Source organism: Chiloscyllium plagiosum, unplaced genomic scaffold (assembly GCF_037043375.1).
Source record: "Chiloscyllium plagiosum isolate Xiang-an unplaced genomic scaffold, Cpla_swu_hap1 HiC_scaffold_3, whole genome shotgun sequence".
Lineage (NCBI taxonomy): Eukaryota > Metazoa > Chordata > Chondrichthyes > Orectolobiformes > Hemiscylliidae > Chiloscyllium > Chiloscyllium plagiosum.
This window is the reverse complement of record NW_028270141.1, coordinates 41,507,270-41,528,480: the sequence shown is the minus strand read 5'-3', so window position 1 is coordinate 41,528,480 and position 21,211 is coordinate 41,507,270. Positions and strand designations below refer to the sequence as shown.

At 41.7% G+C, this 21,211-nt stretch overlaps 1 protein-coding gene across 1 annotated transcript in view; it reads right to left on the bottom strand.

Annotated features, from left to right (window-relative positions):
• Positions 1–21,211, bottom strand: part of LOC122542349 (nidogen-1) — a 102,191-nt gene that overhangs the window by 64,210 nt on the left and 16,770 nt on the right. The window contains exons 6-8 of the mRNA XM_043680037.2: positions 18,302–18,553; positions 8,860–9,060; positions 3,827–4,063 (exon numbers count right to left, since the gene is read on the bottom strand). Of these exons, the coding sequence (XP_043535972.2) occupies positions 3,827–4,063; positions 8,860–9,060; positions 18,302–18,553 (690 nt within the window). The remainder of the gene's footprint in view (positions 1–3,826; positions 4,064–8,859; positions 9,061–18,301; positions 18,554–21,211) is intronic.

Below are 21,211 nucleotides of genomic sequence, written 5' to 3'. Positions count from 1 at the left end.
TCCTGATATAATACTTCTATACCTTTATAGAAGTCATTTGTGAATAATGTTAAGCTAACTGGTCTGCAATTCCTGGTTTTTCTCTTTCACCTTTCTTAGAAGTGGAGTGAAATGTGGAATTTTCCAATCCAGAAGTATAACGCCTGTATCTGGAGAATTCTGTAAGATTATAGTTAGGACGCCTACAATGTGCTCCCCTACTTTCTTTAACACCCTCGAATCCCAGGGAATTTGATATCTTTAATTCCATTTATTTCCTCCCTACTGATGTCTTACTTAGGTTAATTTTATTCCGTACCTGTCATCAATCCACTGTTAATTTTCCTGGGACTTCCAGCAAGCTATCCTTCTTTTCTACTCTAAGTATTGAGGCAAAGTAATTATTCAACATAAAAGACTAAAAACTGTGGATGCTGTAAATCAGAAACAAAAACAAAAATTGTTGTAAAAGCTCAGCAGTTCTGGCAGCAACTATGGAGAGAAAGCAGAGAAGTCAGAACTAGATCTGAAGAAGAGTCACGACTCAAAACATTAACTCTCCTTTCTCTCCACAGATGCTGCCAGATCTGCCAAGTTTCTCCAGTAATTTCTGTTATTGTTCCTAATTATTCAACATCTGCTCTTTTCCCATGGCCATTGTCAATAGCCCCACTTTTAGTCTTTAGTTGTCCAACATCTTTACTAACCATCTGCTTTCCCTTTATGTAATAATAACATTTCTTCCTATTGATTTTGAAGTCCCTGGCAAGTTTCCTTTCGTGACGTTTATCACGGCTCTTATAAGCTGCTCTGTAGAGAAAGTGAGATTGCTGTTGATGCTGGATAGCAAAATCAAAAAGTGTAGTGCTGGAAAAGTACATCCAAGGAGCAGTAGAGTCAACACTTCAAGCATAAGCTCTTCAACAGGAATCAGCTGCTCTGTTGCCTTTAGCTGATCTATGCATCTTTTCTATTCAGCAGGATCTTGGGTTTTTATAAGGCCGTTCCTTTAGTTTTACGCTGCCCCTTATCTCTTTAGCTGTCTATGGCTGTTTTTTGTTCTGTGAAGTGGAGCTATTTTGTCTCTGGACATAAAAGTTTTCTTCTTGAATCAGTTCCTAAATGGGAACAGTTTCTCCCCATCTACTCTGTCTATTTATCCCACTTCTTTCCAATGATTCAGCTCATCCACAGTTCTATGGTCTGTATCCTAACTAATTCAGCCATCACATTGGGACTAGCTAGTCTACCTTGCAACATCGTCAGATATTAAACCCAATTTAAAGTCACCATCCTTATTTTCAAATCCCTCTAAGGCCTACCAAATGTCTCAGCTCTGCAATCTCCTCCTGCACTGCCAAGCACCAAGAATTCTGTGCTCATTCAATTCTGGCACAATTTGCTTTTCTTCAGCCATGCAAAAAACTGCCAAGGGCCTATGCTCTGAAGTTCCTTAAATCTTGCAGTTTCTCTCTCCTCCTCAAGGTGCCCCTTAAATCAAATTTCCGCTGGTGTCTTGATATCTCTCTATGTACCACAGTGTAAACTTTTGCCTGACTGACTGTGCTCCTATAGAGCACCAAGATATTTTGTGATAATGAAAATGCTGTACAACAAAAAGCATGTTATAGCTCTTCTGACCCAAAGCAACCAATTAGGGGCAGCAAGTTAATCTCATGGAAGCAAAGGTCAAATCATTATCACGCCTCACGAACAGCAGGTTTCAAATCTGCACTGACAAAGATTTGAGAATAACAACCTCCTCTCTTAGCTGGTGATGGACAAGGATAATGGAAAATAATGCCTTTAAAAGAACTCAAGAAGAAAGAAAGGAAAAACTAGATGTGTACACAATGTTCTATACCATATAATGTAAAAACCACATTGAGTAGCTTCAGAGTATGATGGAATGCTTGTGGAATTTCTCAAACTAAGTTAATACTCTCATTTTCTCAATTTCCATTATCTGACGATTAGTCATTAGGCTGCCCTTTGTAAGACACAATAAAGTACTTCAATCTTTTTTGGAGAAATCATCAAAAATCTTAGCTTAAAGGGCAAAGGAAGTTTTTGGAATATAAAGTCCCAACCTATATTTAGGCTACACTGGAAACTGCCAATTCACAGTGATTCCCACTGAATTAATTATAGATAAAGGCCAACTCTAAACACATCTTCAAATTACTCATTCACCTTTCAAGCCCAAATCCTATCTTCTACTGTAGGAGTCCCTGGGGGGAAAAAAAAGTTCAATTACAACTACACTTTAAAATCTCAAATGAATAGCCTCTACCCACATTGCTGCAATTACTGATCTGCTCAAATATATTCTCACCTCCACTTTTGATGTCCTAATCCCTACCAAAACTATTACAAGCTCTCTTGCCATGCCCATAAACCCTTGTTATGGCAGTCACCTACGCTCCCTTTGATCCAAGAGGCACAAGCTTGAAAGGATAAATCAGAATTCATCCACCGTTAGATTTGGTTAGATGACTTCAAACACTCTCAGGTTCTGCCCTTGTGCTCTAATACAGCTCACTGCTTCAGGATCATTCTAGAACCCACATTTTCTTTTCTTTAAACCATGGTCTGAAACTCCATTCACTGTCCTTTACAGCCTCAACTCCAACAAGTGGAAAGAGTTTATGGACTGTTTAAAAAAGATTGAAATAATCTCATTGGCTGTCTCTGCCACGTTAAGGAACATAGAAAATAGGAACAGGAGAAGGCCATTCAGCCCTTCGAGGTTGGTCTGCCAGCCTAAATGGTCACAGCCGATCATCCTACTCATGGCCCTGTTCCTGCTTTTTCCCCATACCTTTTCATCCCTTTAGCCCCAAGAACTATATACAAATATTTCCTGAAAACAGTCACTGTTTAGCCTCAACCATTTTCTGTTCTAGAGAATTCCACAGGCTCACCACTCTCTGGGTTAAGAAACTTTCCCTCATCTGAGCCTTAAAGTGCCTACTCTGTAATCTCAGACTGTGACCAATCATTCCGGACTCCGTGATCATTTGGGAGATCCCTCCTGAATTTACCACCAATTCCTGTTACAATTTTATGGTTTCTATGAGATTCTCCCCTCATTCTTGTAAACTCCTGTGAATTTAGCTCTAACTGATCTAATCTCTTTTCCTTCATCAATCAATGTACATTCCCCATTTTTGAGATTTTAATGGTCAATCCTGCTCTAGGCCTGAACTTGAGCCCTACACTAGTCTTATCTATCTCTGCTCAATCCTTCCCAGAGGTCTTCTTTCCCACAAGACCCTTGTGCTGCTCCTTTGATCCTGTTCCCATTAAACCAGTGAAGCCTTAAATACACTGACTGGTCTCTAAATGGAACTGTACCAAAGGTATCGTATTGATTCAGGAACACGGGAAATCAGAATTACTAAATGGATTTATCTACCCCAAGCTCAACCAATTATTTAATATGCTGGTAGGTCACCAGGAGAGGTGCAAGCACAATGGGCCAAATGGCCTCCTTTTGCATTGTAAAACTGCAGTTATGACCACTGCATTTCATTATAAGTGGGCTTGAATGGTATGCCTTCATGCTGTAAATTCTATGCAACAGGATGAACAACCATTTTTCTTAATTAGATATTTCATAATATCTCCAACAGGGCTGACAATCAAGATCATTTTTAAAGAGTCTGAATTGAAACAAGTCAACCCCATTGTCATGAGCATGTAAAATAATCTCTCTTTATTCTATACTCAAAAGCAAAATGTTGTACTGTAAAACTGGTAATTAGCTAACAACCATTCATTGTACATCTCTTCTGCAACGTATTTTGAAATTGTACTTCACTTGGTAAATAGTACAGACAAATACCTTGAACTGGCCCAATCTTGTTGCTCATTGCATATCGGAGTATCTGCTCATTTTTATCATATAGGACAAACGTGCGGTCAACAGACAGCTGCTGAGTGGCAGGTACAAGTCGTGCATCATCATCATCATAGATACAGCCCTGGAAGGTGATAGTCTGTTTCAATTGGAAGGAATAACTCCGTGAGGTTCCACCAGGAAATTCTATTGTGTACTGTATGTTTGAAGAGGAAGTGATCGCTGTAGGGAGAAGAAAATAAAGATAATCATTCTCAGATTTCAGGAATCAGTTACATTGTTAAACAAATATTTTTTTAAATAACTTGATTTCATACCATGACTTTCACAACCTCATTATGATATCTCAAGCCTGCTCCATCATTTATTAATGTCATGGTTGATGTGATTACACTATATCTGCACCGACAACTTCTCATCTCCTCACTTAGTAAAGATTGAGCCACATCTGTCATAAAAATATTCAGATTCAAAGACTCATGATCCTCAGTAAACAAAAAAAAGACACAATTGGGGCTGGGTTTAACCAAAGATAAACCTTCACGGTCACTTCAGCTGATGCACGAATTGATCCTGGATTGTTGACACCACTCTGCAATGCAAGCAACTAAGCTAACCGTCCCTTAACTGGGCAGAAATAACGCACTGAGTGGTCATGAAATGCCAGAATGGATTTGGAGGAAGAAAAGAAACTTCAAGGAATTCCATCCCTCCAAGCTGATCGCTGATCTAATATTGTGACTTGCATCATGAATCTCATCAGAAGCACAAAACATAGTGCACCACATTATCTACAGTTATAAAAAGTCAACATTTAATATGATTAAAAGGAGTTGATAGAGTACATCAGAGGGAAAATATTTCCTGTGGTGGAAGGACCTCAGAACAAAAGGAGCATAATCATAAAACTGGAACTGGCTATTCAGAGAGTAATGTCAGAAAACACTTTGGAGATGTAAGAACACAACATTTGAAGATACGATGAAGCAAATAAACTGAGAAATTTGCTATAAAAATATTAAATGCTGGAAAACTCAGCAGGTCTGGCAACATCTGTGAAGAGAAAAACACAGTTAACCTCCTGATTCCGATACGACACTTCAGAACAAAAGAAAATTTGTTAAATGCTCAGAAGTGTTAAAGGACATGCATTTTCTGAACTACAACCACTGTTTAAAAAGCAACAATCAATGTTTGTAATCCTGATATGGCAGAAGGAAGCTAGTCTGTTGACTGCTGATTTTCTGAAAGAGCCATTGAATTAATCCCACTTCCTGCATTTTCCCCAAAGCCCTGGAAGTTTCTCCTTTTCAAGTTCGCACCAATGCAATGTATGTTACTATTATAATGCCCATGTCTGCAACACGCCACTTTCCCACACCCACTGGAAATCAAACAGGATTGTAATTGCTTGTTTGTATAATCCTCAACACACAGATTTTTAAAATCCTGTCTACAACGGAAATATCCAAGGAAATTATTTTTTAAAGAAAATCACACAAAGCATTTCTTTCAGTGAACTGCCACTATAATTTATCAAGTGGACTTTGCTTGCAGCAGTGTCTTGGAAACTAATATTAAATTCTTACATGACATGCACTGGCATATTAAACAAAGTCGTTATCAGGCCTGGGGCATGGGAACCCAGATTGTAGCTTCAGGGTGCAGGGCCTGGAGTGTAGGGAGGTTAGGAACATGGCCTCAATTTCCAAGGAGGGTGCCTGTAAACAGGAAAGTGGCTTGAAGTGTGTATACTTCAATGCAAGAAGTATACGAAATAAGGTAGGTGAACTTGCAGCGTGGGTTGGTACCTGGGACTTCGATGTTGTGGCTATTACGGAGACATGGCTAGAACAGGGACAGGATTGGCTGTTGCAGGTTCCAGGATTTAAATGTTTTAGTAGGGTCAGAGGTGGGGGTAAAAGAGGGGGAGGTGTGGCATTGCTTGTCAAAGATAGTATTACAGTGGTGGAAAGGACGATGGATGAGGACTTGCCATCTGAGGTAGTTTGGGCTGAGGTTAGGAATAGGAAAGGTGAGGTCACCCTGTTAGGAGTCTTTTACAGGCCTCCTAATAGTCCTAGAATCATTGAAGAAAGGATAGGGAAGGTGATTCAGGAGATGAGTGACAGTAATAGGGTGGTTGTTATGGGGGACTTTAACTTTCCTGATATTGATTGGGAAAGCTATAGCTCAAGTTCGTTAGATGGGTCAGTGTTTGTTCAATGTGTGCAGGAGAGTTTCCTGACACAATATGTAGACAGGCCAACAAGAGGTGAGGCCATACTGGATTTGGTTCTGGGTAACGAACCAGGCCAGGTGTTAGAATTAGAGGTAGGTGAGCACTTTGGGGATAGTGACCATAATTCGGTGATTTTTACTCTCGTGATGGAGAGGGATAAGTGTATACTACAGGGCAAGAGTTATAGCTGGGGTCAGGGAAATTATGATGCGGTGAGGCATGACTTAGGATGTGTGGCTTGGAAAAGTAGACTCCAAGGCAAGAGTGTAAATGATATGTGGAGCTTGTTCAAGGAGCAACTATTGAGTGTCCTTGATAATTATGTACCTGTCAGGCAGGGAGGAAAGGGTCATGCGAGGGAGCCGTGGTTTAATAAGGAATTGGAATCCCTTGTTAAATGGAAGAGGGCGGCCTATCTCAAGATGAGACGTGAAGGTTCAATTGTGGCAATTGAGAGGTATAGGGTAGCCAGGAAGGACCTGAAGAGAGAGCTAAGAGCATCAAGGAGGGGACATGAAAGGTCCTTAGTCGGTAGGATTAGGGAAAACCCTAAGGCTTTCTATAGGTATGTTAGGAATAAAAGAATGACTAGGGTAGGAATAGGTCCAGTCAAGGATAGTAGTGGGAAGTTGCGTGTGGAGGCGGAAGAGATTGGGGAGACACTGAATGAATACTTTTCTTCAGTATTTACTCAGGAACAGGGCATTGTCATCGATGTGAATACTGAGTCACAAATAAGTAGAATGGATGGCTTTGAGGTATGTAGAGAAGAGGTGTTGGAAATCCTGGAAAAGGTGAAAATAGATAAGTCCCCTGGGCCTGATGGCATTTATCCTAGGATTCTCTGGGAAGCAAGGGAGGAGATTGCAGAGCCATTGGCCTTGATTTTTATGTCCTCTTTGTCTACAGGAGTAGTGCCAGAAGACTGGAGGATAGCAAATGTGGTTCCCTTGTTCAAAAAGGGGAGTAGGGATAACCCTAGTAACTATAGGCCGGTGAGTCTCACTTCTGTTGTGGGCAAAGTCTTAGAGAGAATTGTAAGGGATAGGATTTATGCACATCTGGATAGGAATAATGTGATCAAGGATAGTCAGCATGGTTTTGTGAAGGGCAGGTCGTGCCTCACAAACCTTATTGAATTCTTTGAAAAGGTGACGAAGGAGGTTGATGAGGGGAAAGCGGTAGATGTGGTATATATGGATTTTAGTAAGGCGTTTGATAAGGTTCCCCATGGTAGGCTACTGCAGAAAATACGGAGATATGGCATCGAGGGTGAGTTGGAGGTTTGGATTAGGAATTGGCTGGATGGAAGAAGACAGAGGGTAGTAGTTGATGGCAAAGTTTCTTCATGGAGTGCCGTCACTAGCGGTGTTCCGCAAGGATCTGTTTTGGGACCATTGCTGTTTGTCATTTTTATAAATGACCTGGAAGAGGGGTTAGAAGGTTGGGTGAGCAAGTTTGCGGATGATACGAAAGTCGGAGGAGTTGTTGACAGTGAGGAAGGATGTGGCAGGTTACAGCAGGATATAGAGAAGCTGCAGAGCTGGGCAGAAAGGTGGCAAATGGAATTCAATGTAGCTAAGTGTGAGGTGATTCACTTTGGGAAGAATAACAAAAAGATGGGGTACTGGGCTAATGGTCGGATACTTGGTAGTGTGGATGAGCAGAGGAATCTTGGTGTCCATGTACACAGATCTCTGAAAGTTGCCACCCAGGTAAATAGTGCGGTGAGGAAGGCATATGGCGTACTGGCTTTTATTGGTAGAGGAATTGAGTTCCGGAGTCCTGAGGTCATGATGCAGTTGTATAAGACTCTGGTGCGGCCGCATCTGGAATATTGTGTGCAGTTTTGGTCGCCATACTATAGGAAGGATGTGGAGGCACTGGAACGGGTGCAGAGGAGGTTTACCAGGATGTTGCCTGGTATGGAAGGAAGATCGTATGAGGAAAGACTGAGACACTTGGGGCTGTTTTCATTAGAGAAAAGAAGGTTTAGGGGTGACTTGATTGAGGTGTACAAGATGATTAGGGGGTTAGATAGGGTTGACAGTGTGAACCTTTTCCCGCGTATGGAGTCGGGTATTACAAGGGGGCATAGCTTTAAATTAAGGGGGGGTAGATATAGGACTGAAGTTAGGGGTAGGTTCTTCACTCAGCGAGTTGTAAGTTCATGGAATGCCCTGCCAGTAGCAGTGGTGGACTCTCCCTCTTTATGGGCATTTAAGCGGGCATTGGATAGGTATATGGAGGATAGTGGGTTAGTATAGGTTAGGTGGGCTTGGATCGGCGCAACATCGAGGACCAAAGGGCCTGTACTGCGCTGTATTGTTCTATGTTCTATGTCTATGTTAATGGAAGCAAACTATCAATATCTGTCAATCATTTGGTTAGGGCCATGCCAGTGAGTCCTAGGAGGTAGGCTAACAGAATAAAACTGACAGATTGAGCTTGGGATCCTCTGTGGTACCTGGCAGTGTTCCTGCATTCATCAAACCACCAGAACATAAAAGAGAAAAAAAATTCCACACCATTTCTCCAGCAGCTGACAGCTGACACAGAACTAGTGGAGGGAAAAAGATAAGTTCTTCTCCAAAGGTAACTCTTGTGTAGAGCTAAATAGAAGATGTGATAAAAAGTTTCTACCCAACATGTTGAGTTTTCTTCGCCCGTCCATCTTTTAGCTCATTTCCAATGGACCTGAACTTGTCAGTGATTTGTTCAATGTTTATCAATATTGTTTGACTATAAATGAGAAAGAACTTTCCTGTTTGCTTACCAGAGCTTGAGTAGTGGTACAATTCATTGTATGGTTCTATATGCACAGTTGACTCCTGTGGAATTTCAGGGACTCGTCCTTCCAGGGAGGTGGTGATGGTGAGATGGTTATGCTCATCAATACCACTGAAATGTTGATTGATGGTAAGCTTCTCATTACCAGGTGTAAAAGTCACCTCCGCTCGACGGCTGAACTCACCACCTGGTGGGAAATAAAACACCAAGACCAGCCAGTTACAACCAGTATCACAACATGGAATAACATATGGTAATATAACAATTCGAACTTATATAGCATCCCTCATGTCTGGAGTCACTGCAAAGAACTGGAAGCAGTCACACATCTGATACTCAGCTACATAAAACAATAATAGGTCAAGTTTGGTCAAAGAGGTGTGTTTTTTGGGAAGGTGTGTCCTAAAAGAAGGGGTGAAAAGGCACCAGAGGTTTATAAAGGCAATTCAAGAGCTTAGGGCCCAGGCAAATGAAGATACAGCACCTGATAGTAGTCTCAAGCAAATCAGCGATTCACAAGAGGAATTAGAGGAATGCAGTGCTCTCTCAGCAGGTTGTATGCAGTGGAGGTGGTTATAGAGACAGGGAGGATTGTGGGACTGGAGCAGGTTACAGAGTGAGGGAGGGTGGGAGAGGTTCAGGGAGGTTACAGAGAAAGGAAAGGTTGTAGGGGTTGCAAGAGGTTACAGGAATGGGAATGAAATGACATCAAGAACTCCAATGCCGAACCCAAGAATCCAGTGCTTGACATTGTATGGGGCAATACTATAGCTAAGTACTGTTCATGTGTATATAAAAGAGTGATTTGGTGACAGGATACCAATCTCTGTCAAGTTATTTCAGTGCCAACAAGAGGAAAGCCTGCTCCTTAAGAAATTCACTTGCAACAGTCCTCTTAAGATTGGGGTAAGCATTTTGTAGATCATGCCTTTTGTTTGGATAGCTTGATTCATTCATTCTTGCTGGGCCCAGTATGTGGAAAGAGTACTTTTTTTTCAGGCAACCGACATTGTGGCAGACGAGAAACAAGTAATTCCCCAGATTGATTTGTGGAGCTGCAGCTTTTTCTGCTATTAGGAGTCTAACTTTCCATGAGGTACCAGATACTAAAATCTTTCAAGACTTGTCTGACATAGTTAAGGAACATTATGATCCCAAACCTCCTTTAATTCTGAGATGCTATCACTTTTACTTGGCAATTCAAGAATGTGGGATATCCATATCAGAGTTTTTGACTAGGTTAAAACGACTGGCAGAAGCCTGTGAATTCAGTTTAACCCTGAATGAGTTGCTTAGAGACCATCTGGTATGTGAGATGAATGATGTAACTATGAATGATGTAATACCTGCTAGCTGAAGCTCAACTTGACTTCAAACAGGATTACAACTAGTTTTGTCATTGGAAAATGCAGTAAGTGGAGCACGAGTTGCAAGGTATTATGATAGAAGTGGACAGGGGAAACTGAGGACTGCAGGCACTGAAGATCAGAGTCAAGATTAGAGTGGTGCTGGAAAAGCACAGCAGGTCAGGCAGAATCCGAGGAGCAGGAAAATCAACATTTCCGGCAGGAGCCCTTCATCAGGAATGAGGGTGAGGGTGTCCACTTCCACCAAGATTAGAGTGGTGCTGTGCCTTTCCAGCACCACTCTAATCTTGATGGAAGTGGACACCCTCACCAATCTGACTGAGCTTGGGAACACCATTTGAGTGCAGAAAATTGCATAGCCTCACTCAGGAAATATTCTGATCAGAGTGACTCTGGGTCTGCCCACAGCAAACCCCTAAAACAAAGTCAAGCTTTGCTGAAAGGGTTAACATTTTCTTAGGATTCTGGCTGGCAAGTCATATAGCTGTTGCTGGTATATGGACTCAAGATAGCAAACTGTCCTGCTAGACCTAAATTTAGTAAGATTGTAAGACAGACCAGTACAGAACAACCTCGATGATATGAATGAGATGGGCGGGCAGTATTTTGTTCGGATAATTGATTGTTTAGATAACTAGTCCAATGCCTCTCCTCTGACACAGTTTTCTGAAGTTTCCTTTTTCCCCCTCTCTGCCTGCCTTGCTCCCTCTGTCTCAGGATTTGGAGGAGCCGGTGTTGGACTGGGGTGTATAAAGTTAAAAATTACACAACACCAGGTTATGGTCCAACAGGTTTATTTGGAAGCACTAGCTTTCAGAGCATCGCTCCTTCATCATCTGCTTCACTTCAACGGGATTGACAGAGTGAGCACTTTTTGAGTCTGCTCCCCATTCAGGAGACCAGGCAGCAGCGCAGTGGGTCAGTAAACACCACCCCCTCCCCCCCTATGTAGTATGCTTTCAACTCTCCACGTTTCCAGCCAGCGGATGGACTAAATTGGCCAAATACCTCTTATCTCTTCTCCCCAATGGCACTCTGGAACAAAATGAATTAATGGACTGTGACCTCCTGGTTAGACACAGCCACCATGTTATCTTTAAAACAAAGCATGTTTGAAAACTCACCTCCTTTCAGATTTGGAGACTTCAAACCTGCTGTCGAGAATGTGAAAAGTACAAACCAAGTAAGGGATTTCCAGTCTCTGATCTTTTATTTTCCATTTGTTTGCTGTTCAGAGGCAGGTATTGGGGTGGTGTGAATCAGATGAAGATTTGTGTCAAACCCATTTTCCTATTTCCTCAGAGAAAATTGACAATTTTCACATCTGTCAGTTGCAAAGTTAGGGGATTGCTGCAAAGCTGCTGTGTGTGTGTGTGTGTGTGCGCTCTGAAAACAGTTTTAACACAGCTCCCCCCACCCCCACTGCGCTAGGGTTAGAAATCACAATTGAGAAACACACTATGCAGCGCTATGAATTTGCCCACAGTGTCATTCTGTCTGTCTTCGTTTAGAGAGAGAGAGAGCGAGAGTCCAGGACTGTTCTCGGCAGCGTTTCTGTAATCCGAATTCACTTTTAATCATTGTAAACAAAAGACGCGATCGTTGCATCAGTGTCGGTAACACCTCTTTGATGTAACGTGTTTACAGGATCTTGAGATTTTGTTCGAATAATCCAAAATTCAGATAATTGATGTTTGGATAACCGAGGATGTTCTGTATTCAGGAGTGTATCCTGGAGAGTTCATACCCTGCAAAATCCCCCTGCATCTATCTAGTATGGAACAGTTTAAATTGCTTAGCAACATCCAAATCAGAAGCAATCAAGATAAATGTCTAGTTAAACAGGCATCCGGTTCTAATGGAGGTCGATACTGGTGGGGCCATATCAGTGATCACAGAACCAGTTTTTTAAACAAAGTTCGCTCTGAATACCAACCCTTAACTTTGCACAAGACCACAGCTAGGCTGAACTCTTATACCAGGGAAACATTACAGATTATGGGTAAAACTTCAGCGAAGCAACTGGGTTAGTTAGCAGTGATTGTAATAAAAGGCTCAGGCCTAAGTATGATGGGGTGAAATTGTTTGCAACAGATTCACCTAGATTGGTTCAAAGTTTTTCAATTAGAAAATTGAATGAAGTCTGAATGAAGTCCTAATTAAATACCTGGAAGTATACAGGAAGGGTGAGGGATGATCAGAGGAGCCAAGGCAACTTTGCATGTTGACCAGGTCACAATTGCATGATTCCACAAGGCCCACTCAGTGCCATTTGCCTTACGGGTAAAAGTAGAAGGAGAAATCAGAAGGCTGGAAAATGAAGGTTCATCAAACCAGTCTAATTTGGGTAATGGGCAGCACCAGGAGTACCAATTTTGAAGCCCAATAGGTGGGGATTTTAAACAAACAGTAAACCATTTTTTTTACAGCTGGATAAATATCCAATCCCTCAGATGGAGGATTTATACACAAAGCTGACGGGGGACGGGGGAGGGCGCTGTCCTTCATGAAGCTGGTCATAAACTGATTATGTGCATTTCCACTTAGACCAAGATTCCCAAAAGTATGATATAATTAAAAACTGTAAGGGCTTGTACCGATATATGAGACTGCCATTTGGGGTATCGTCTTAGAGACAAAAAAACTGCAGATGCTGGAATCCAAGGGAGATAAGCAGGAGGCTGAAAGAACACAACAAGCCAGACAGCTTCAGGAGGTGGAGAAGTTAGCGTTTCACATGTAACCCTTCTTTCAGTCCTGAAGCGAGGTTACACCCGAAACGTTGACTTCTCCACCTCCTGACGCTGCCTGACTTGCTGTGTTCTTCCAGCCTCCTCCTTGTCTATGTGGGGTATCATCAGCCTGTTCAATTTTTCAGCGGATGATGGGGGACATTTTGAAAGGTCTACCTCAGATCACCATTTACCTAGTGATGCTCTGATAACAGGGAAAACTAATAAAGTAACACTTAGAGAACTCGAATGTTGTCCCAAACCATACTTCTAAGAGAGGTATATGCCTAAAAAGGGAAAGATGTGTGTTCCAGGGCCCACAAGTGACCTACTTGGGTTACAGAGTTGATAAGAGCAGGTTACACCCATTGGACAATAATGTGAGGGTGATCAAATGTCTGTCCAGGAGCTTAGGACATATTTTGGTCTGGTAAATATGACGGAAAGTTCATATATAACCTGGCATCAACTCCTTAAATAAAGGGTCAGCCTTGAAAATGGTCGCATAGACAAACCTTAGTTTTCAATAAAGGACAGGAAATGGCTACCATCCTCTAAGGTGTTGGCACACTGTGATTCCAGGAAGGATCTGGTATCGACATGTAATGCATCCCCATGTGGCATCAAGGTGGTATTAGCTCATAGGTGGCCTAATGGAGAGGAATGCCCAATAGCTTATGCATCTAAGACTTTGGCTAATGCAGTGCGTAAATATGCCCAGAGAGAAAAAGGAGGATTGCTGGTCATATTTGGAGTCAGGAAGTTCTATCAATACCATTATGAACAAAAATTCATGTTAATCACAAACCCCTACTCGGTGTGCCTAAAGACGACCAGGCAGTGCTGCCCATAGATTTGGGCTGCATTCAGTGTTGGGCTCTAATACTAAGTGCCAATAATTACAAGTTGGAACACTGTCTGGGAGGCAGAGTAGTGGATGCAGATGCATTGAGCTGTCTCCCGTTAATAGATATAGCACCGGTGATAGCCACCATGTAAGAGTCTGTAATGATGATACATTTTCTGGACACACTCTCCTCCCTCCTCTCCCCCCCCGCCAGTCATAGCTAACGTCATCAGATTTTGGACCCAAAACGATCCAGTCCTATCCAAACTGAAAGGCCTGATATTAAATGGAGGGAATCCAAAGGGCTGGCAAACTAGAATTAAAATATTTTTGGACCTGGACAGACCAGCTCATAGTTGAGGATTGGATATGGTTAAGATGAGTCAGAGTGATTGTCCTGAGCAAACTCCTGAATTCTGGCTGAACTCCACAAGGGTCATCCAGGGGTCTACAAAATGAAGATGTTGACAGATGTTCTGTCTGGTGCCACAGGATTGGATGCAGAAATAGCTGTGTTAGTGGGACAGGGCACAGTGTATCAACAAGAACAAAAATTACCACCAGCAGCTCCCCCAGATCTACAGCAATGGCTGGGTAAACCTTGGACTCCATTACATGTCAATTATGCAGGACCTTTCATGGTATCAATGTTCTTGGTCATTGGAGATGCCCAACTCCTGGTCGTACGTGCATAGGGTCCATTTGTCAAACACTGGGACAGCGATAGAAAAATTGCGTATATCTTTTGCAACACACGGAGTCCACTAGGAGAAAGTGAGGACTGCAGATGCTGGAGATCAGAGCTGAAAAATGTGTTACTGGAAAAGCGCAGCAGGTCAGGCAGCATCCAAGGAGCAGGAGAATCAACGTAGAACGGCTTATGCCCGAAACGTCGATTCTCCCGCTCCTTGGATGCTGCCTGACCTGCTGCGCTTTTCCAGCAACACATTTTTCAACACACGGAATCCTGCAAGTGTTGGTTACAGATAACGGGTCGTTGTTTACTAACAGGGAATCTGGTTATTTCTTAACAGGTCGAATGGAATTTGTCATAGAAGGGCAGCTCCATACCAATTGTGGGTGGCACGGTGGCACAGTGGTTAGCATTGCTGCCTCACAGGCCAGAGACCCGGGTTCAATTCCCGCCTCAGGCGACTGACTGTGTGGAGTTTGCACGTTCTCCCCGTGTCTGCGTGGGTTTCCTCCGGGTGCTCCGGTTTCCTCCCACAGTCCAAAGATGTGCATGTCAGGTGAATTGGCCATGCTAAATTGCCCGTAGTGTTATGTAAGGGGTAAATGTAGGGGTATGGGTGGGTTACGCTTCAGCGGGCCGGTGTGGACGTGTTGGGCCGAAGGGCCTGTTTCCATACTGTAATGTAATCTAATCTAAAATCTAAACCATCATCCAATGGCCTGGCAGAAAGAGTGGTCCAAACTTTGCCTCGGTAAACACCAAGTTCTTGTTTGATTATAGGACCATCCGACATGCAACTGCAAGGATAGCAGCAGCAGAGTTGCTAATCAGTAGAAGACTTCGCACCAAGTTAAGTCTGATCTTCCCATACCCAAGGCTCTGGTGCCTGACTCTATATGAGGTAGTACTATAGTCAAAACTGTTCATATGTAAATAAACTTGGTGACGGGATACAGGCCTCTGCTGAGTTATTTAAGGGGGAGATAAAGTACTGAAGCAATTTGAACACCAGTACTAAATATTACAGGCAAGGCAGTGGGAACTGATGATTAGAACAGGAGATGGACGCAGAAACACAACACGTGCAATACAGTCTTGCAGTGACAGAATATCACTATTCCGCAAGTTCCCTCAAGAGGTTTGGATTCAATTAATATGGTAACCATATGGATGAAGACAGATGTTATAAGTTCCCAAATGATTGTAGAACATACAATGATCTGCAATTTTGCAAATGTTCCACTTTGGCCCTGTCAACAGGATTTCCACAAGGATTTCTTAAATTTAATCACAAGGCCAAACTTTGTATATTGGAGCCCCTATTGTAACAAAAGGGCATTTCCTGTGTTCAGACAGAGTTTGTTCAAACTCAGTATATGCAACATGAAAACACAGTGCCTTTTTTTATTGCTATATGGGATGTTGGTGCCACTGGCAAGGACATCATTTATTGCCCATTCCTATTTGTCCTTGAGCTGAGAGGTTTGTTCAGCCATTTCAAATTGCTGTGGAGTCACATGTAAGCCAGACCAGGCAAGGATGACAGATTTCCTTGTCTGAAAGATGACAATTTATTTTTAGTGACAATTGACAGTGGTTACATGGTTACCATGAGACTAGTTTTATTTAAAATTGCAGATTTTACTGAATTCAAATTATACCATCTAGCATGGGGAGATTCAAATCCATGTTCCTAGAAGATTCCTGAAGAAGGGCTTATGCCCGAAACGTCGATTCTCCTGCTCCTTGAATGCTGCCTGACCTGCTGCGCTTTTCCAGCAACACATTTTTAAGCTCGGATCTCCAGCATCTGTAGTCCTCACTTTCTCCTAGAACAATAGGCCTAGTTCTCAAATTATTCTCAACGTGTTTATCAACAGAATTTTCTAGGTAACGGAGAATGAAAAAGATGACAGTTCTATAAACATGCAAAAGGTTAGAACAATCTGCAAAACCCTGAAATGGATTGCTGCAATTATCTTCATAGCTCCTCCAAGCCAAATTGTTCATGTGGCTTGATGACCTAAACAGTGTTGATATTCTTGAAAAGGATCAGTTACCCCAACTAATCTTTTTGACACTGAAGAAGATGATAAAGTTCATATTCCAGCCAAAGAGCCTCCCAAAACTCAGGATCATAAATACAAGATAGTTTCTTCTGATTGTTAGATTTATTAGTGACTATCTTAACTCAGAGTGAATAGAATGCAGAACTCACCACCCAAAATGACCAGTTACTGTGCTGTAAATTATATGTAGTTCTTTGTAAGAGATGTGAAATACAGGAATTAGATTTAGCTCACAGCACACAGATGGAACTGGAGAAGACATCTGATCTTTAAGATGACTGAAGTAGACATACTTTCGCTGGCAGGGAGTTCAGAACAATGGGCCTAATATTAAAATTTGAGCTAGGCCACTCAGCAGCGAAAGCAGAAGGACATTTTCACTCAAAACATGAACAGTACGAACACTCAAAACAGATTGGTGAAGATAGCTGCTTGTGAAAAGCTGAGGTTGTGCCTGGAGTGCAATTTCCAGAATCGAGGGGAATGTAGTCCCAGGGAAGGAGAACGATCAGGCAGAACATGAGCAGTTAAGACGGTCCATGATGGAGCAGCATGAGGTTTCAAGTTCAATTGTAAACTTTAAGAAAACAAATTACTGGTCTCTGACCAGATCATAATTTATATTTGATAGTCTGGTCTGGGATCATATCATGGACAACACAAAACTTTGTCCATGGAAACAAATGCTGAGAAAGGTTAGCTCGAGAAAAGACAACATTACAGCAGTTAGATTTTCTTTAGCCCTTCACTTCTATTCCACAAGTTTAATGGAGCTAATAATTTATGGTAAAAGATGTATTTGCAGACTGTCACTGAAAGATTAACATTTCCATCTGTCTGTTCAACTTTTCTCTTACTCGAGGAGCTGCTTTCCTCTGGTGGGATGACAGATCTGGCACTGTTTCAGTACTCCTGGTTACACCATTGTAAACAGAAAGATGGAGTGGTTTGTTGTTGACAACAGAATTTGGTCATTTTTCTGGGAAATACTGTAATACAGCCTCCAGAAAACAATGATTAGTGATTGTAGCAAAATGTGTCTCTATTAAATTTTACAAAAGGATTTTTAAACTATTCTCTCAAATTGTCATTGATATAAACCTCACCATTACTGACATTTGGATCAATCTCCCTCATTCTTCATATTTCATGTCAATACCCAAACCTTCCTACTGTTATCGTTCCCAGAAAACACATTACCCCAGCTTGCTCTGCAGCATTTAATCAAAGTTCCCTCCCCTCTCCACCTATCAACTTAGTCAAATGTTAACCAGTTGTTTCATTTCTGCTTTAGAGACTCTTGTCTGCACCAGATCCTTTGTAGTCCTTTATCTTCCCATCGTTTCCTATAAAAATTTCACGGTATTAAACTGGGTGACTGCATCATGTTGACCACCTGCAAAGGTAAATTTGATCACCTCATGACCATCCCTTACAATGCTTTCTTTTCCTCACTGCTTTCCACTCAACAAGGCAAGGGAAATTTCAAAGATACTTTTGCCATTGTAACAGTAGAGGCGTTTTGAGAAGGGACTTTAACAGAGCTTCAAACTGAAGTAGCTGAAGGCACGGCTGCCAATGGTGGAACAATCAAAGTCAGTAACAATCAAAGTCAGTAACAATCAAAGTCAGTAACAATCAAAGTCAGTAACAATCAAAGTCAGTAACAATCCATCTCGTATGTACATAACCCAGTATTTTGGAGTGGAGACTACTTACCAACAATACTGAATCCATTTTCATAGCCAGGTTGCTCCAGAGCAAACATCCAACCAATGATACTTCCAACAGATGACAGTGGCAGAAGAGACCAGCCTAGGGTTGTAGGGATTCGGCTTATAGCTGTATATGATCGCCCATCGTTTACCACCACATACGAATGCAGGTCGATGTTTTCAAACTGAATAGGTACTGGATTGGTTCCTACAAAAATCTTTGCATTTACCTTTCCATTGACACGCTGGGGAGATCCTGTTTAAAAAAGAAGTCAGAAGATTTTTAAACTCACTTCTGGATGGAATTTAAAAGCAAGTTCTTGTGTACGTTTGAAGCCTCAGTGAAAGAACAAAATGTTGGAGAAACTCAGCAGACTTAGCACCGCCTGTGCAGAGAAAAATATTTTGAGTCCAATATAACTTTTTCAAACTCATAGAAACAGGCGTAGGCCATTCAGCCTGCTACCCCTATTCAATTAGATCATAGTTAATAATGCAGTAAAGTGGTATTGAGATGGATTATCTCCCCATAATTACAGTCTTCAGATCTATCAATTTGTGTCTTGAACATGTTCAAGTATCATAAACCTCTGGCGTAGAGAATTCCTAGGATTCACCACTTTCTGAATTAAGAAATCCTTCCTCATCCCAACCTCAAAATGGCCCACATCATGGTTTGGGATCATGTCATTAAATGAATGAACTCAGCAGTTCCAAAGTAGGATTGTATTGGACTCAAAATATTACTCTGCTTCCCTCTCTGCAGATGCTGTCAGATTTGCTGAGTTTTTTTCTAATACTGTGTATTTTTATTTCAGGATTTAATCTGTTTAACAGATGAATTGATCAGCTAGGGCTTTCTACATCTATTGCTATCCAGTGATTTTCAGGTCAGTGTGAAATGGATAAGAATAATGATGCAAACATGATATTTATTTTCTTGTCATAGGTATGAGAACAGACTGTCCACTAACAGTACAAGAGTGTCGAAGAAGTCTTCTACAGCCATAAGGATAGTAAAGGGTACAAGTGGAGGGGAAGGTCAATGATGGATCAAAAAAAAATCTAAAAATAGAGACCGAGGTACGAAATAAATACTTTGCGTCCTTCTTTAACAAATAAAAAAGATATTGGCAAAGTCCAAGTGAGTGAAGCAGTAGTTTAGATACTGAATAAGCTAAAAATTGTTATAGAAATATTAGATAGGCTGACTATACCAAGGTATAAAGTCACTAAGACTGATGGCATCCATCTGAGGATACTAAGGAAAGCAAGAGTAAATTGTGTATATACTGACCATAAACTTCCAATTCTCCTTAGATATGGGAGTGATGTCACAAAATTAGAGAGAATTGCAAATACTACTGCATTGTACAAAAACTGGTGGTAGGATAAACCCAGCAACTACAGCCCAGCCAGTGTAGCATTAGTGGTGAAACGCCTTTTATAAATGATAACCCAGGTCAAAATTAGCAGTCATTTGAATAAATCAGATTAATAAAGGAAAAACAACGTGGATGGTCACAGGCAAATCATGTTTAACCTGTGTTTTGTGATGAAATAACAGCAGGCTGATTAGAGAAAGGTGGTTTATATGGTGTACCTAGGCTTCCAAAAGGTGCTTGATAAATTGCCACGTAATAGAACTGCAGCTCATAAAAGGCAGAGTGCCAGCAGAGATATGAAGATGGTGAACTGAGAAGGACGGTAATAGATTTCAACAGGATATAGATGGCTGATGGAATGCACAGACAAGTGGCAATGAAATTTATTGCAGCAGAATTTAAAGTGATATATTTTGGCTAGAAGAACAAGGACAGCAACATAAAATAAACAGGTACAATTCTAAAGGAGTAGTGTAGGAAAGGAGACATCGATGAGTAGACGTGCTCAAATTGTTGATTGAAGTAGAGAAAGATGAGAGAGTGGTTTGAAAATAAAGGCATACAGAAGTCCAGAGAGTCTGTTCGTCAGTTGAAGCACTGAATTACAAAAGCAAGGAAGTTATCATTAGATTAGATTAAATTCCCTACAATGTGGAAACAGCCCTTCAGCCCAACAACTCCACACCGACCCTCCAAACAGTAACCCACCCAGACCCATTTCCCTACCTTATATCTACCTCTGATTAATGCACGTACCATTATGGACAATTGAGCATAGCCAATTCACCCGACCTGCACATCTTGGGATTGTGGGAGGAAACCGGGAGCACCCAGAGGAAACCCACACAGACTCAGGGAGAATGTGCAAACTTTCCACAGACAGTCGCCTGAGGTGGGAATCAAACCCAGGTCCCTGGTGCTGTGAGGCTGCAGTGCTAACCACTGAGCCACCACACTGCCCACAGAACCATGTCTAAAGCATTGGTTCTGCCTTAACTGAAATATTGTGTCCAAATCCAGTACTGCACTTTAGGGAGGTTGCGAATTTCTTTTGAAGACAGGATGCAGCAATGATTTACAAGAATACCTCCAGGGACGAGGGATATCAGTTACATGGATAGATTGGAGAAACAAGGGCTGTCCTCCTTTATGAACGGGAAGTCAAGAGGAGACTTGACAAAGATCTTGAAGTTCATGTGGAGTCTAGACAAAAGTAGATAGGAAGAAATTTTTCCCACTGGTAGAAATTCCACACAAGGATCACGTACCAAAAGAAAAAGTAATAACAGAAAAGTCAAATTTGTGCAGGAGTGGTTAGGATATGGATTGCACTGCCTGATAGTATCATAGGGACAAATGCAATCATAGCTTACAAAAGGAAATTAGATAAACACCTGAAAAGAAAAATATTTCAAGGCTATGGAGAAAGGGGCAGGGAAGTGACATAAGTTGTTCCTAGAGGGAGATGTTTCAGAAATGACAGAGCAATCATCCTTCATTGGTGCTGTAACAATTCTACGATTCAAGAG